The following is a 19,136-nucleotide window of genomic DNA, read 5'->3' on the forward strand; positions in this document are numbered from 1 at the left end:
TTCCGAAGAGTCAAACTGGCATTTTACGAAGTAGCTTTCCCCCTTTCTCTTCTTCTCCTTGACAAAACGAAAATGTACGAGTCGAGAACATCTGAACAATTAATGAATTGACTACTTACTATACAGACAACATGTTAAACTACAAATTTTAGTGCACATCACTTTGCAAACACTCGTCAGTAATTTTTAATGGTAAATGCACGTTTATGAATGATTACTGAAAACTTTTTAAAAAATACGGAAAATTTGATAGTTTGTTACTGATTGTGTCAAAAGGGGGTTGGCATCTATGTTACTGACAGTGAGTTTAAAAACCAATAACATCTCATAAAAAGTAAAATCACAAAAATACTGAACTTAGAGGAAAATCAATTCGGTGAGTCCATAAGTCCAAAATCAAAACACAAAACGCATCAAAAACGAATGGACAACAACTGTCACATTCCTGACTTGGTACAGGCATTTTCAAATGTAGAAAATGGTGGATTAAACATGGTTCTATAGCGCTAACTCTCTCACTTTAATGATAGGCTCATCAAATTCAGTTATATTAACATTGATGCGTCGAAATCTAAATTATAAATGAGCACATCCAACATCATTTTTAATGTTTTTTAATGCTTGTCAAACAAATAGACAAAGCAACAAAAAGCTTCACCATCAGACTTGTTTGATAACCCAAAGATACATTTTTGGTCTTAGATGGGTTTTTTTGTGCAAGCATTTTTTTCCTTTTGTAAATTTCCTTCCAAATTATATATTTTAGATCCGATCTATGTATGATTTGTCCCTACCAAAACAAATAAAATATACAAATGTGTCCACCTGACTGAAATATGAATTTAAAAACAAAGCAAAAAATGTAACAAAACAGACAGATTTGTTCTTAGAAATGCAACTGGATGATATTAAAATAACACTATACATGGTTGTCTTTAGTTACACTCCGAACGGTCCATGTGGTAATATGTATTATGATACGGTGCTCTTGACAGACAATGAGCTAGACTGATTTCACATTCACACACAGTACGTTCACAGGTATTCACTGCATCTGAAAAAATATATACAACGAAATGTATTTACTTTTGATTATTGTAGTCCAAATAATTATGACATCTTAAAAGGTTATTATATTTTTTTACTTTGACGCCATGCATCGCAGGAAGGCGTCAAAGCAAACATTTAAAACAGCCTTCCAAGACGTCATAATTATTTACACTACTTATTACAAGTAATTACTAAGTCAAGGATTTTGTTACCACAAATAACTTAAAACATTTACTTAAGGATTTCATCCGAGATTTCGTTTGGATTTTTGGCTGTACCTGAAAATAATTTATTTAAAACGGGGTTGCTTATCTTATTTTTTCGGCGATGTTGTTTTCCGAGCTCGTATATTTAGTAGATATCCGGGCACACTCATTGATCTTATAAATAAACTTTTCTAAAAGGTTTCTAATTAAACAATGTAACAATATCATCACTACATGCATTTTACAATATTTTGTATATAGTTTAGGTAACCAATATGTATATAATTATGTCAAGACTCTCTGTAGGGCGTACGGTCTAAATGTAGTTGATTGTATAATGTTATTCTTTGGTACATACGTTTAGTATTTACATCTTACCACCACCAAATTGGTTGCTGCCTTGTGAGCCGATACGGACACGAAACGCTTTGCAAGTACTTGATTTTCGTTTTAATACTAGAAATGGACATTAAGTAAACGTTTAATCGAAAACTAGTAAAATGTGTATACCTGTACAGCGACACTGTCTCCTGTTATCATCACATGTATATCCTATTGATACTATCTGTGGAAACAGATAACAACTTTCCACGGCCCTTCCGTAGCAATTATCATGTTTTCGGCAACATCTACAAAAAAAACCCCTTTTTTTTTATTTTCGTATAATTTTTTAAAAGCATTAAATTTAAAATTTGAACAAAACCGTGAGGCTCTTACCAATACATAGACAATGCTAAAACAACAATATCTCAGTATCGTAAAGATATCGATGACCTTTTTCGAACTTGGTTCAAGGATGCTGAGGCACTTGCAGCTCTAGTTGGTACAGAAATAACAAAACCAAGAATAACAGGTCGACAGACAAACAGAGCTAATGCTACGAGTGATTCTGCAGAAGAATACTTCCGTAGAAATATGGCCATTCCATTTAGTGACCATTTAGATACTGAGATGAAAACCCGGTTTCAATCTCAAGACAGAGTTGGTGTTGAGTTGTTTGGATTGCTTCCAAGTTCTTCAAAGTCAATCAGTGATATTGAGGATTTTGTTAAAAAACTGTCGTTTTGGAAAGATGATTTAGTCGCCCCTTCATCTCTCAGATCTGAGTTGCAGTTATGGAATAGGTTTTGGGAGGGAAAGGATCCACTGCCAGACAGTTTACTGGGATGTCTGAACGTCGCTGATGAAGACATATTCCCAAATATCAGGAAACTTCTAATAATTGGTTGTACATTGCCAGTAACAAGTTGTGAAGCCGAGAGATCCTTTTCCACCCTACGTAGGACAAAAACATATCTACGAAACAGTATGGGAGATGAAAGACTGGCAGGACTTACACTTATGAATGTTCACGGAGATGTTGACATCAACATTGAAGACATTTGTAAACTTTTTATCCAATCTCATCGAAGACGTATGTTTAAAAACAGTCTAATTACAGCAAATGATTCACAATTTACAGATTAACTTCTTTACCATTTTGACTTTAATCAATCTTCAGTGCTGAACTTGTACTAGTTTTTGAATTGATATCTTCCACGATAACATATAATATGGGTACATGCATATTCATTTTTATATTGGAAAAAACATCTTTTAGATGGAACATTTTGTTCTTGTTCAATTTTGAAAAAAATATATGTACATAATTGTCAGAATTAAATATCGGAGTTGTAGTTATTACTCAGTCAGATCAGTCTGTTCTATATTTTGTGTTTGAGTCATTAAATTAAATAATGCATTAAGACAATCGAAAGACGATTTGAGTTTGAACCATAAATGTACTACGTTTGAACCATCTCCTTGTTCAACTTTGCTGACAGACGTTTAGTTGATCAGCCTTTCTGTCGTTCGTAATCGTCCGTCAAATTGAGGTTTACCTTTGGTTTTAAACTGATTTCTCTGAAACTTGAACTCGGAATGGATTTTCCAATCTCTAACCGGATTTATCATCCGTTGCTCTCCCACATAGGACAAGGGGCCGCCGATAACTCTGTTTGGAGATTGCGGATCTTCGTCATATGTACACTTATACGTCAAATATGTTCAGTCGGAACTTAGTTGCTTTAGAGCCACATTCCTTTGATCAACTATACATGACTGGTGATACCATATTTAATATCAATAAGCTTCGATGACGACCGAACTAGAACTTGTGGTGCGATGGCCTAGGTATTATGGCACCATATATAACCTTTTTTATATCAGCTCCACTGTTTAAAACTTTTGCATGGTACTAGTATATCGCGGAAAACCTGTTTTTGCTCAAAATTGTTGAACTACATATAAAAAACATTAAAAAGTATGGTTTCAAAAAACAGGAATTAAGTGCCAGGAAATCGTCAGAATGCAGGATTTTGCAGCATTTTTCTCAGAGCTTCCAGGGGCCTTGAGCGGCCCCCGTACCCCCTGCCGTAAAACGATCTCTACGAGGTCGGTAGAGTCGCTTCGCGACTCGGATTTATCCAGCACACCCCCCTTCGTTTGAGGCTGGATCCGCCCCTGATATTTGTGTCTGATTTGCGTATAATCAAATTACGGGTTGTCTCATTCGTTTGTAACCAAATTAATTTTCTCCTTGGTTATATAATCAACATTTCAGTGTCTCATTGGCGTATAACCAACCTATCAGTATTCTTCTTCGTGTATAGCCAACATATAGGTTGTTGTCTTCGTGTATAACCTCTATATCAGTTTTCCAAATTCAGTTTTCAGTCACATATGTCCCTGATATTGAAATTGTGTACCTAGTTATCCCTTGCATAATGCGTTGTATGGGACGTAGAAATACAGGGCGTTCTTCTTAGCGCTCTCACAGGTAAAACTCTGGTCAGAATTTTATAAAACTTGTACTATAAGTTAATATCAGCAATATCTCGAATAAGTTCTATAATGATGTCCGAATTTTTTTTTTAAAAGACTACTGTTCCTTAGAAATATTAAATTTATGGAAAATGGCCCACACAAAAGTGTTCTATTTAGTTATTACCCTAAAAAAAATAGTAATGCGGGGGACATTGGAACTCTGTTCTTTTATTTTATGAAATATTTCGAAATATGACCTAATATTATTTAGAACATAGGGGTGTACATAAAACACTAAACAAAATCGCCAAGATAGCACAATAGCGTTAAACACCAATCTAGCATTCGAATTTATTTCGATCACATTTAATTATGTTTATTAATAATCCATTCTGTTTATGTGTTTTGTTCATTTTTTTTCAATTGTAAAGATATAGAACTTACGCATCAGCATAATCCCTTGGTTTGCCAACAGCTTGTCCATAACCACAATAGCAGCCATAGTCGTTATAATCAGTACATGTCCTGTTTGTATAATAGTTGATCAGCGTACATAGCTGGAAGATAGTTCTCTTCTGGCGAACAGACCGTGATTCAACATTTGTGACTGAAATTTACAGTTTCAATATTATTATATTTATATAAAAAAAAAATCACAAAAGCACTGAACTGCGAGAAAATTTTTAAAACGGAAAGTCCCTAATCAAATGGCAAAATCCAAGGATAGAACACATCAAACGAATGGACAACAGCTGTCATATTCCTAATTTGGTACAGGCATTTTCAAATGTAGAAAATGGTGGATTGAACCTGGTTTTATAGCGCTAAATAGTTATCAAAGGTACCAGGATTATAATAAACCTTTCACTTTTGATACAGTCGCATCAAAATCCTTTATGTTTACAACGATGCGTAAACAAAACTGTCATAATCGGTAAAATAATCAAAATATGGTCACAGCAGTCATCACTGTGTAACATTCCTAGACATACAAACATTTACAAAAAAAACACAAAAAGCATCTATCAAATTAAAATACAAATTCCTCGTTTTGCGTGTTGGGCGTCGGAAAATGCAAACGTCACAAAAAAGAAATTTTGTCGTTCAATGTCTATACTAAACAGTAATAATTTCACATGGAGAATGATGGTATGCAGCGGGGTATATAGCTCGTATTGATAGATGCCACACGTAGAGAAGAATCTATTATTAAATCCTCCCGGAGCACTTCCAGGAGATCATCCCTCGGTTTTTGGTGTGTTCCGTGTTGTGTTTTGTCTTGTAGTTTAGAGAGCCGTGGTGTAGTGGTTAGTGCATCGGACTACTAGCACAAAGGTTCCTGGTTCGATTCCCGTCTGGGATGAAAATTTCAGGAACTCAATTTTCGGCTCTCCCTTGACACCATTTGCGAGTATGGTCTTGAGGAAACGATGATAGTCCGTCGGAAGGGGACGATAAATGGCTGACCCGTGTTAAGAGAGAGCCATATCTCTTGCACGTTAAAGACACCCTTGTAGATTTCGAAAAAGAGTAGGCTAATGCCGCTACAAGGCAGCACTCGCACCCGCAAAGTGGAAAGGGATTAATATAAGTTGCAAAACTTGTTTCCCAATCCACTATAAATAAATATGTTTAAGGTTTGTAGTTTTCTATGTTGCACAAAATAATTTCAGTATTTGGAGTAATATAATGTTTGTAGGAAATTATTGTGGTGTCATCTCTTCTACCCGAAAAAAAAAATTCATGTACGCAGTCAGGGACTTGGGACAATGGTATAACAGTGCAACATAAAAAAAAATATGAAAATAGTTGGCAAGGGCTTTAAGAAGAAAAAAAACAATAAAACAACAACACGTGACAGGGTATTTATACATCTCCACAATAAAATAAAAAGGACAGTATAGATCTGAGAGCACTCGCAGTTACTGGCAGCTGGTTCAAAGCCAATATCAGCCAACAAAAAATTTATCTTGCATATAATATGAGAATAAGTAGATATAGCATGATTGCCATTGATACAACCATCTTCCCAAGTTCAAATAAAGTTGGTGTATAAAATAACAAATAACAATTATAGATATCCGTACAGGATTATATGTATAAAATGTTATCTTCTGTAAAATATATGTCGGCTATAAATTTAAGTTTGAAAGAAGCAGGATTAGTCCGTCTATCCAAATCATAGTTCAATTTGATAACAATGATAAATATAGTTATCAGGAAAGTTCTAATCAGTATACTAGTATCAAAATCGAAAAAAATTACTGAAGTTGGAATAACGATAAAGATGAAAGAAGTGATGCATTAATTACGAACATGGAATCCAAAATAAAACTTTATTTTAGATAATTGTATATCTCGGCTAAAACGGCTCCCTACATAAACATTGTTTACATAGAACTGTTCTCATTTATCAGCATAACAAGTACAACGATTCATATTGCCATGAAAAACATTAAAAAAAGTTATCAAATTTCAAAATCAAAAGCTCAAGTACATAAAACGAATTGAAAACAAATGCCATTTTCTTGACTTGGTATACAGGCAGTGTAAAGGTATCAATATTATTTCATTCCAAATCCATAACCATGAAATATCGTCTGAAAGTTTTACTGCATCTGGAAATTTTGAGATACTGGCACTTTTCCTGTGTAATCAGCACCAATTGTTCTTTTTCTGGAACAAGGCCAACGATACTATAACTGGTGTATATTACTTCGTAATAAGAAATAGTCGTCTCATATCTTCGACGCTGACGCCACTCAGATATGAAAAGACTTAATCTAACACGTACACCAAGATGTCATTGAATGCAGGTGAACCACACTATCGTGGTGTAAATAAGATACACGCAATAAGGACTAACACCCTCATCTAATACATACAAAATGATCATGCATTCAAGATATGGACATTATTTATCAGTATAATTCATGGTTCATATGAACTACTGACACAGATATCATTTATACAGGTTAATGAACTTTGTTTCTTTTAATTTAGTGTATTTGTGATTAGCGTCCAGAAACTATAACATTTGTGCAACTGCATATGCACCCAACTAGTTTCGTTTTTTCTTAAAAAGCTTTTAATCTATTCTTTTCCCTTATTTTTTTTTTTTTGTAAAGTGAAAAGGTTAGCCTTTACCATTGCACTCCTTTTGTAAGAAAATCTTTCAATATTTTTTTTATCTGACTGCTGACTTTCTATATCTTAGTACCATACAAATAATTATCACAGATATAAGTCATGTGTAAGGAATAGATTTCAATTAAACATATGATGGTTATATTTTTTTATTCTCGTGGGATTTTGATGCTTGGTCCGTTTCTGTGTGTTTTACATTTCAGTGTTGTTTCGTTGTTCTCCTCTTATATTTAATGCGTTTCCCTCGGTTTTAGTTTGTTACCCCGATTTTGTTTTTGTCCATGGATTTATGAGTTTTGAACAGCGGTATACTACTGTTCCCTTTCTTAATGATGACTTCGTAGTTGTTGTGTTAGCCTTCGTTATATTTGTTCATTTTTTTTTCTCCAGTCCGTTCGTTTCTGATGTATTATCTAACAATTGTTTGAACTGAATGATTAATATAATGTGAACTGCCATTTTACAGAAGATCATCTTGATAGGTCATTCCTGTGGTATCCTGGCGCATACATTCTGCACACGGCCCTTCCGTTTTTAATCACTTATTCACTAGTCACGGTCATCCGAATTTCAGTACTTCACTTCAGTACTTTAATCATAAAATTGAAAAGTTTATGTTCTTCAGTATGATTTGGCTATGAAGAAAATGAGATGTGAGTACATGTGAGAAAACAACCCGAAAACACACACAAACACATCCACCTCGGTCTTTGACGGAATCCATAATTGTCATGATAGTCTGAATTTGTCGTTGAATGATCGGACCACACGTTTTGATAAAAGCCTGTATCTTGTGCAATGCCAAATATAGATGTTTGTAATAGGACCCCACATTTTTGTAACTAGAGAAAAACATTTCATTATAAAAAAAAATAATGTATTTGCCGATTAAAACCAAGATTTAAAAATGTCATTACGTGTTAAATTAAAATCCTGAAAATGTTTATCAAACGTGTATGGTGATAATTGGAATATCGAAAATGTGTTTGAGTTAATTAAACTTACCAATGGTACTGCATACAATTATTACAAATAAAAGAGATGCTGATGAGACAGTTATTATTTTCCCGCTAACCCTCATCTTTCTGTGAAAATAAATAAATATATAATATGCAATTTGAAAATGCAATAGGATAAATATAAATAAGCATGAAATATAAAAAAAATCTAGCAAATAGTCTTCATTAATTTAATTTCCTTTTATATGACACCAAATTGTAAAGATAAATTGCCTTTTCTCCTATAACTTAAGGCTTTTCATTGAAAAATACATATCAGTAGACAACTACGACTCGACTCCCACTCTGGAAATTGCTCATTGTTCGGAAGGCCGCTCGGTGGCCTATGTGCCTGTCCCAAATCAGGAGCCTGTCATTCAGTGGTTGTCGTTTGTTTATGTGCTACATATTTTTTTTAACATAAATAAGGCCGTTAGTTTTCTCGTCTGAATTGTTTGACATCGTATTATCGGGGCCTTTTATAGCTGACTATTCGGTATGGGCTTTGCTCATTGTTGAAGGCCGTACGGTGACCTATAGTTGTTAAAGTCTGTGTCATATTGGTCTTTTGTGGATAGTTGTCTCATTGACGCTATAGAACCAGGTTTAATCCACCATTTTCTACATTTGAAAATGCCTGTACCAAGTCAGGAATATGACAGTTCTTGTCCATTCGTTTTTGATGCGTTTTGTTTTTTGATTTTGCCATGTGATTATGGACTTTCCAAATCGATTTTCCTTTGAGTTCAGTATTTTTGTGATTTTACTTTTGGCAATCATACCACATCTTTTTTTTTTTATATATAGTTGTTAATTTCTGTGTCATTTGCTCTCTTGTGGAGAGTTGTTTAATTGGCAAACCATGCCACATCTTCAGTTTTATATCTATATAATTAAATGACATTTTATATAAAAAATATCTCATTATACTTAGAAAATAAAATAAAAAAATGAAAAATGAAATATACAGACTTACCACAGTAAATATCCTCACACGTTTATCAATGAAAATAAGAAAATAAAGAAGACTGTTATCTCGCTGGACTTTAGTCAATCCTATAGACGTCTGGGTGTTTGATAGTCAATAACTCAACTTTTACGCAATCGATAAATAGATAAACAAACAAACAAACAAACAAATAGATACTAGTTAACAAATAAATAAGTAATGATGAAAATGTTAGAACACTCAGCGGGATAATAGACACATATTTGGAATAACGGAACTGAATATTTTCTTGAGTCGGATTAAAATAATTGGCAGAAATAACTGGGTTTACAAAAAATAATTTCAGTGATATTGTTGGATATTCACATTTTTGTTCCACGTATAATTACATTTTCACATTTAATTATGTGAAAATACGCGCGCACGTGCTTAAAGTTCTGAATTTGTTTCTTCTTTTAAAGTTAAAAAATGCAAATCATTAAGCAACTGAATATACAGAGTTTCACATTGAAAACATGATCGACACTGACGAAGACTATTTAATCAGACTTATTCTTATTTATCTTAACTCAAAATCGTTGTACAAGCCGTGAACAGAATCCGATACCTATCAAGTTTGCTAACTGTACTATCGACAGTCCAATCCGATACCTATTAAATTTGGTGCTTGGTTACGCTTTTACTATAAAAATCAAACAATATCGGTGGTAGGTGCTGTTTTCTGCTCTTTGTTCAGTTTGTTTCGCTTAATGTAGAGCATTCTCGGGCTGATGCGACGTGATCTAGTTACTTATTGCTGCATTATGGAAAACTTTCAAAATATGTCGCTGTCCCTCTCTATGAGAAAAGTCATTGAAAAAGTTATCATTGTCAGACATCTTTAAATAACTATTTTTTAATAACTTTACTACTTTTTCGTGCTGTGGCATTTGAATTTTGTTGTACTGTATCGTTTGGCAAGCATTCTTCACTGCTCTTCTGCGAATGTCCTATTAAGATATTAGACCAAATGGGAAATGCAGGGATGTAGTTCTGAATTAGTTTGACGGCAAGTGATTCCGATTGTCTTTAATATTTTGTTAGATAGTCTTTCTTTTTCATTCAGCTCTTTTAACACTTCTTTTGTAATATTGGTAGCCCAGTTGACAAATACGTTCTTTCCTCTCTTTATTATTTGTTCTACAGTATAGCTATTTGGAATTATTTCCTCTTCGTAAATACAACCCTCTCCACTGTCATCGACATTGTCGTAACACGTATCACTTTGGTCTGGCTAGTGATTTTACTCTGTTGTCTACAGATGAAGGAACATCTAATGTCTTTGGAGTTAGGATACTAGATAATAGAATAAACATGATGGCTTTCAGAGTTTTTGTGGCTGTTAAACGATTATCTACATTTATTAGTAAACTAAGACGATACACTCCGTATTCAAAACTAGACTGATATGTCTTTTTGCATAGAGATTTCAACTCCACCATCATGTGCGACAAGCATCCATAGGGTATCATTTTCATCTCCTCATTCCCTCCTGTTCCGTTACTATTCAGTTATCGCCAAAATCTTGTCGTAAAGTCTTCCATTGTTTCCTTTATAAGAAATACTTGAGATGGGTCTGAAATGATAAAAAAGGGAGATGAAGTATTGAAATGATCGAATATTTTTTTCGTTTAGTCTGAATTTACGTACCAGTCATGAATTGAGCTGATCATGGCCGACACAGGGGTTGATGGTTGTCCTTTGGAAGGAGTAGCAACAGTAAGTTCATAGTACAGAAACTTCTTCACTTCTCATTTCTTTCGGATGACAAATCCAGTAGCATCCCATAATACAGTGCTTCCCTTGGTCAGTTCGTGCAACAAACGAACTCCTTTCTCATTCCAGTACATGATTTATTTGGTAGGATGGAGATAAGTTGGATACAATCTTCCACTATATAATAAGTAGGTGACGAACGTATATCAGACGCTTTGCTTTAAGCTTTAACCACGTCATCGTCCAAGATATCTTTTTTTGTGGCCTCTGATGCTATTTGCCGAATGACGTTAGGAGTACTTCCGATTCTTAAAATGTTTCCGGCTATTTCAATATCGAATGGTATTTCACTGAACTTTTTCAAATGAAACTAATGAGGATTTTGTCCATTCGTCAGTTCTTTTATGTTACATGTTCTGTGTACTCCGGATATAGGCGGTGCTTGTTGTTCCTCGATTTTATGTCTTAGTTAACCTAAAAATGTAACGTGCACTTCTTCAAAACAATGGGTGGGAAAGTATTTTATCAAATTTGACTTTTACCCCTTGTTACGGACGAAGTTTTTGGCACTTAAGAGTGCTACCCCCAGAAATCATCATCCCGTTTAATAACTATTCAATTTCTATTCATTAGTGAATAGTATATAATCCCTAGCCATTAAGAACAACCGAGACCATGGGTCGAAAAGTGGATTCCCTCAGGCGTATTTTATCGAATTTGGCTGTGTTTCCATATTTCAAACGAAATTTTCGGCCTCTAGGAATGCTTTCCCCAGACACTCTTTTCCCTTTCTTAGTACTATCCAAAAGCTATGTATTAGAGCAGAGTCTACAAATGTATAATCCCTATCCATAAAGAGCTACCGAGAAAATTGATTGGGAAGTGTGTTGCCCAAGTGCGTATTTTTTTTAATTTTTCCCCATGTTTCGAACGAAGGTTTCGGCCTTTAAGAATGCTTACTCCAGAAATTATCTTCTATCCCGATGTAGTACTACATAATAGCAATTCATTAAAGCAGGGTTTCTACTCCCTTGCAATTAAGAAATACCAAAACAATGTGTTTGGAAGGGGTGACCCCAGAGCGAATTTTATACAATTTGGCCTTTTTCACGTGTTTCGAACGAAATTTAAGGCCTCTGAGAAAGCTTACCCCAGAAATTTTTTAATAATTCACTATAGTACTATAGTGTGTCCGCCTCATGTGTAGTCTGCAACTTTCAAAATGTAATGCACTCTGAATACCTTTTCGTACAGAATTCGGATTAGAAAGTATAAACTTTTATATCAAAAATATGTATGGAATTATTGTGTGAATATGCCGGAAGGTCACGTAGACCGTTAATATTCTTTAAAACTGAATAGTGTCTTATTTTATAATTAAATTGAAGACTCTGGTAACGAGTCATTAAGTATATTACGTACACAGAAATTGAGTCAGAATATTGACTTTAATGACTTGAAAAAGCTTTTTGAATAAGCTAACCTTGAAATTTATCACGTTGTTTTTATAATGGAAAATGTCAGAAAGACTCCCTAAAGTTGCTTTATTATAGCAGTTTTGGCTAGCTGTTGCCTAATGCCCAGTTGAACCACAACTGAAACAACGCAATACGCACGCTCTTTTATATCTTAATATAGACTAGAAAATGACGTTTCGACTCTAAAAGACACGAAACGTTACGTCTTTGACACGTTTAACGACAATCGATACTTGCTTTACGGCAATTGTACTGGAATAACAAAGTTGACCTTTCAATGTAAACAATGGTACAAAATTGATTGACCAGGTATCCCTACGAAGCAATGATAAAAGTGCATGATATGGAAATAATATTACATGTAAAATCATCTTAACAATGAAGTTTCAAATCACGGAAATAATCAGAAAGATACAAAACAGGTAAGTGCATGCTTTAACTTTTACGTTGCATTTGACGTCCAGAATTACTTGAAGGCTATCTGTTTTTAAACATTTTTTATGCATATGAGTATATATATATGAATATTATTAAAAAGAAAACTTGGTGCCTAAAACTGAACATGACCTGTTTATAAAAGAACGGTAGAGTTAAGAAAAGGCGGGAACAGCGCAAACGCTAAAACGTTACATTCTTTAATAAATTGATGATCAAACATGATAAATTTAGACACAATAAAAACATGATTTAAGTACATATGTCAAATATAAAATACAACTAACAATAATAATTTTCAAATGTCCATTCTATAATCTGAAATCCGGAATGTCTCTACTTCATCTCTGGTTAAAATCCACCCCAACCCCAATGTCTATCTTTCAGTTACATTAACTTCAACATAATGTTCATCTCCCCACTCGGTGTTGACATGTCCTTTATAGTAGTTTCTGTATGGGTCTCTTTCTCTGATGTTTCGAGCACCTGGATGACATCTTCTTCAGTTGTTTCCTCTTCTGTGTCGCTTCCCTCTATCACTACCACTGTTGTCTCCGTATACTCTCCATTCTCTACCGACTCTGTCACATCTTTTACCGGCTCTGCCACATATATTGGCAATGGTTTTTCTTCAATAGGTGGTGAAGGCGGCCTGAAGCTTTTTGAACAAGTAGGATCGGGCATCCAATAGGCACTCAGTTCATATACTGTTCCATCAGGCAGAATTGCCTTTTCTACTTTCTTCACACCACCTATGTCATCAGGGATGACGGAGCCTGAATACATTTGGCTGCGTCTTCTTGCCTTTTCACGAATACATAAAACCCTGGCAGCATCCTCAGAGGTTTGATATAGAGGTTGGTGCCATGAATCTTGTCATTTCGTCCTTCAAGTCATCCTTTTTTGGGAGGATGAGATGTCTATTTCTTTCTTCCAACTTTTCTTCTTCTGTCTTGCTTTAAGCTTTTTCAGTAGATTTAGGTGTTTCTGTCTTCCTTTTCTTAGGAGTAGTTGGTAGAGGGGAAATTGGTCTAACCGGCGATTCAAAAAGTGCCATCAAATTCTCTGGTAACTGTGGTAAGCTTTCATCGTCATATCCAAATGTGATAGGGACAGGGGACTTTATTGGAGAAAAGTTCATCCTACTAGTACATTTCTCTGGGGACTTCTTGATCAATGGCGCCCTCTTCATTGGTGATTTTTAAGAATTGCGCTAATATTAACGTACCTTTTTGCGGTAGGGCCACTATCTTTGTGACGTCGCGCAATTGTTATACTTTTGTTGCATTGAATAGAAACGTATAATGCATGGCAGACGTAGTTATATCTTTATCGCTTAGACTTAGTTAACGTACGATCAAATACACAACGCAACGCAATAATCTACATTGGTGCCATGACTTCAAACGGAGAGAATGGACATCAGCCGATTAAAATCCTTGAGAACGGGGAACAAAGCAGCAGTAACAAAAGTTTTTAAAAAACTGGAGGAAGCCATCGGAGATTCACAAATAGACACGGAGGAAGTATCAACATTGCTCGAAGCAATTGAGAAGAAAAAGAAGACGTTAGCCTCAATAGATGAACAGATATTAAATGAAGTCAAATCAGAAGATATTACAAATGAAATTCTTGAAACAGATATGTATTATGTAGATTTAGAGGGTAACATTCGAAAATTTAAGAAGTTCTTAAAGCCCGTAACAAACGCAACATCTTCTATACTAGATTCAAACGCACCAGAGTTTGTTCCGTACACAAACCCCTTTACTCACACAAGGCAGCCATTATCTCAGTCAAGTTCGACCTCAAGTAATAACCATCGTCTACCAAAGCTATCTCTTCCCAATTTTAATGGAGACATTCTACAATGGCAATATTTCTGGGATCATACGAAACCACGATTCATAACAATCACACATTAACTGACATTCAGAAATTTTCGTACTTGAACTCATTGCTTCAATTTGAAGCTGCAAACGTAATTTCAGGATTGACCATGACAAATCTAAACTATCACAAACGATTGAATTATTGAGAAACCGCTATGGGCAACCACATAAAATCATAATGCATATATGAGAGCACTACTTGATATACCCGCACCACATGATACATTAGAAAGTTTGAGAACATTTCATGACAAATCAGAAGCTTACATACGGGGTCTAGAGTCTCTCGGACAATGTCAGGAAATGTACGGATCGCTATTGATACCAGTGATTCTCGGGAAGATACCGCATGAAGTACGAAAAAATATAACACGAGAAAACGGGAGCTACGGTTGGAATATTCAATCGCTTAGAAACGCGATAGGTAAAGAGATTTCTATTCAAGAGTCCGGATACGGGGATTTTACACAGACGTAATCAACCGCAACTCCTAGCGCAAATTTCATAACAGGTGTTAAACGCGTCCGATAAACACAACAGACAAATCATTAAACTCGAATCGGAAGAAACAATGCACATATTGTGACGGAAACCCCTGGCCAAACGAATGTAAAGATGTCATAGATCACGATAAAAGAGTAGCCATTATAAAAGAAAAGAAATTATGCTTTAATTGTTTAGGTAAACATAAAATAGCCGATTGCAAATCCAAGAATACTTGTAAGTGTTGCCACCGGAAGCATCACTCTTCATTATGTAAACAGAACTCGTACTCAAATAAACATCCTATTGAAACTGAACAATCGCAAAAAAAAAAGTAGACACAGAAACTTCTATTTTGTATACCGCTAGCGAAGAAAGGTCCACTGTTTTACTGAAAACCGCATTCAGTCCAGTCGTTCACTAGAGTATATGCATAGATGCAAGAATACTCTTTGACGAGGGAGCTCAGCGCTCATTTATAACGGAAGAACTAGCAGCTAAATTGGACATTAAAATAGAGGGGTCTGAAACATTAAGTATAGCTACATTCGGAAGTACTACAAAGAAGGTGAGAAATCTTGACAAAACAACAATTAATCTTAAGTCTACCGAAGGAGAATTAATTCATATTAAAGTTTTAATTGTACCAACCATTGCTTCACCACTTCAAACTCACAACATAGGAATAACGCAGAAGTTTTCATATTTACGTGGTCTACAATTAGCACACCCAGTTATGGAAGGAGAACAATTTGAAATATCCCTATTAATTGGAGGTGATTTTTACTGGGACATAGTTCAAGACAAAATAGTGCGTGGAAACGACCCAACCGCAGTTAGCACGAAAATTGGATATTTACTTTCCGGTCCTGTCCCTACACGAACCAGTAATGCATCTTTCTCAATGATGAATATACTAGTATGTCACAAACAAGAAGAGTGCGATCTTGAAAAAATTTGGAAGCTTGAATCGTTGGGAATTTACGCTAAAGAACAAAATGATCCAGACCTAGCTGAATCAATTGAAAATTACTTACAAACCTCTATAACGAAGAAAAATGATAATTACCATGGAGAGAGAATGCACCAGAACTACCGACAAATGAAGACATCGCAAAACGCAGAACGGAAAGCGTTATTCGTCGCCTTAAGGAGGATCCCGAGATGTTCCGAAAGTATGGTGAGATAATTACAGACGAAGAACAAAGAGTATTCGTTGAAAAGGTATGTGATGAAAGTACATGCACAAACAAGGTTCATTACATTCAGCATCATCCCGTAAAAAAGGATTCAGTCGCCACCCCGATACGCATAGTATATAACTGTAGCTGTAGAGCGAACGACAGTAGTCCTTGTCTCAACGATTGCCTAGCAACATATCCACCAATTATGACTGATTTGACGGAGATATTAGTACGATTTAGAATGTATAAATATGCAGTTACAGCAGATATTGAAAAAGCATTTTTGCAAATTGAATTAGATGTTGATGACAGAGATGTCACAAGATTTTATTGGTTAGAAAATTCCATGGACACAGAAAGCCGTTTGGTTACTTACCGGTTTAAGGTTGTACTTTTCGGCGCCACCTGTTCGCCATTCATGATAAGCGCCACGCTAATGAAACATTTTAGAGACAATCCATCAACTACATCAACAGAATTACAAAGAAATTTATACGTGGATAACGTTCTGACCAGTTTTACAGATAAACAATCACTTTTGAAATTCTACACGGAGCAAAAATGTTCTTCAGGTCAGAAAAGTTCATTCACTGTCATCATGTGTACTGCGTATTTTCATTCGATCAGCTGTTATCAAGACCGACACAGGAATTACCAACCGTCCGATTGTGAAGTTCTATCCGTTGGAAATACGCAGTACACATGATGACAGTGAATGAACTTTTCTGCCCTGGAGAACTTTTCTGCTCCGTGTAGATCGCTATGTAATCGTTATTGATGCACACACAAAGACTTTACATGCCGGACTTAACAGTACAATCGCATATATTCAACAGAAATATTGGATACCGAGAATAAGGCAGTGCGTAAAATCACAAATTCGTAAATGCGTTCAATGCATTAAAATATCAGGAATGCCTTACAGCGCACCCGATCCGCCACCGCCACCTAAAGATCGAGTCAACTACGATTATCCTTTTTCAGTAACCGGCGTTGATTTCACAGGAGCCTTGTATACAAAAGGAAAACACAACGAATTAAGCAAAACATATATTTGTTTATTCACTTGCGCCGCTACACGAGCTATACACTTGGAGATAGTAACAGATTTACCCGAGGAGTCTTTCATGCTTGATTTTAAAAGATTTATCGCTAGAAGATCTACACCAAGGATTATGTTGTCCGATTGGAAATACGCAGTACACATGATGACAGTGAATGAACTTTTCTGCCCTGGAAAAATTAGTGGATGTATAGACTGTTCAATTAACACCAGTTATTATATAGACTTGTAATAGTGTTAAATTATTCAGACGTGAACTGTTCAGAAATATTGAGAGATTTTTTATAAATTTCCATTACGTTTCGTCCCCAAGGGTATCACCAGCCCAGTAGTCAACACCGAAGTGTTGACATGAATATCAATAATATGGTCATTTTTTTTATTTTATTTTTTTATAAATTTCCTGTTTACAAAATTTTGAACTTTTTGAAAAACTAAGGATTTTCTTATCCCAGGCATAGAATATCTTAGATGTATTTGGCACAACTTTTTGGAATTTTTGGGTCTCAATGCTCTTCAACTTTGTACTTGTTTTGGCTTTATAAATATTTTGATATGAGCGTCACTGATGAGTCTTATGTAGAGGAAACGCGCGTCTGGCGTACTAAATTATAATCCTGGTACCTTTGATAACTATTTACACCACTGGGTCGATGCCACTGCTGGTGGACGTTTCGTCCCCGAGGGTATCACCAGCCCAGTAGTCAACACTTCGGTGTTGACAGGAATATCATCAACACTTCGGTGTTGACAGGAATATCAATAATATGGTCATTTTTTTTTTTTTTTTTTTTTTATAAATTTCCTGTTTACAAAACTTTGAACTTTTCGAAAAACTAAGGATTTTCTTATCCCAGGCATAGATTACCTTAGATGTATTTGGCACAACTTTTTGGAATTTTTGGTTCTCAATGCTCTTCAACTTTGTACTTGTTTTGGCTTTATAAATATTTTGATACGAGAGTCACTGGTGAGTCTTATGTAGACGAAACGCGCGTCTGGTGTACTAAATTATAATCCTGGTACCTTTGATAACTATTTAACTATGATTTTATTTCATTTTATGTCACAATTTACGAGTTTTTCATATTGTATTTCAAAGAGTTAAATATCATTTTCTGCAGCCCCAGAATGTTAAGAATTGCGCTAATATTAACGTACCTTTTTGCGGTACGGCCACTATCTTTGTGACGTAGCGTAATTGTACACTTTTGTTGTATAGAATAGAAACGTATAATGGCAGACGTAGTTATATCTGTATCGCCTTAGACTTAGTTAACTTACGATAAAATACACAACGCAACGCAATAATCTACAGTGATACCGGGGTGACAAATGTTAGATACGACCTCGGTTTTTCATTGTTTTGTTTTCTTTTCTTTTCTGCTGCTTTCACTTGTTCTGAATGTCTTGCCTTTTCATGTTCCTTCATCCTGAAGGCCAGGCTGCTAGAAACCTTATAGGAGCAATATCTACATTCAACGATGGTTTTGGAATGCTTATTCCTCACATGTTTCATCATTTTCTCCCTAGACAAATATTCAGCACCACAGTGCCTGCACGTAAACATCATCTAAATAAAGAACATTTTATTTTTAGAATAGGACATGAAAATACAATGTAAAAACCTTTGACCAGGAGGATCCCATCTTGCTTGCTTGTGTTATAAATTATTTAAGCTGAATTTTATT

At 35.2% G+C, this 19,136-nt stretch overlaps 1 protein-coding gene across 1 annotated transcript; it reads right to left on the reverse strand.

Moving 5' to 3' along the window:
• Window positions 1-591: 591 nt before the first annotated feature.
• On the reverse strand, window positions 592-9,328 carry LOC134686444 (basic phospholipase A2-like). The gene is made up of 5 exons (XM_063546110.1): window positions 9,183-9,328; window positions 8,214-8,293; window positions 4,506-4,668; window positions 1,767-1,885; window positions 592-1,054 (listed from the first exon to the last, which is right to left on the reverse strand). Exons 2-5 carry the CDS (start codon window positions 8,287-8,289, stop codon window positions 936-938), a joined length of 477 nt encoding a protein of 158 aa, XP_063402180.1. The 5' UTR covers window positions 8,290-8,293; window positions 9,183-9,328; the 3' UTR covers window positions 592-935.
• Between the last annotated feature and the right edge of the window lie 9,808 nt (window positions 9,329-19,136).

Source organism: Mytilus trossulus, chromosome 10 (genome assembly GCF_036588685.1).
Source record: "Mytilus trossulus isolate FHL-02 chromosome 10, PNRI_Mtr1.1.1.hap1, whole genome shotgun sequence".
NCBI lineage: Eukaryota > Metazoa > Mollusca > Bivalvia > Mytilida > Mytilidae > Mytilus > Mytilus trossulus.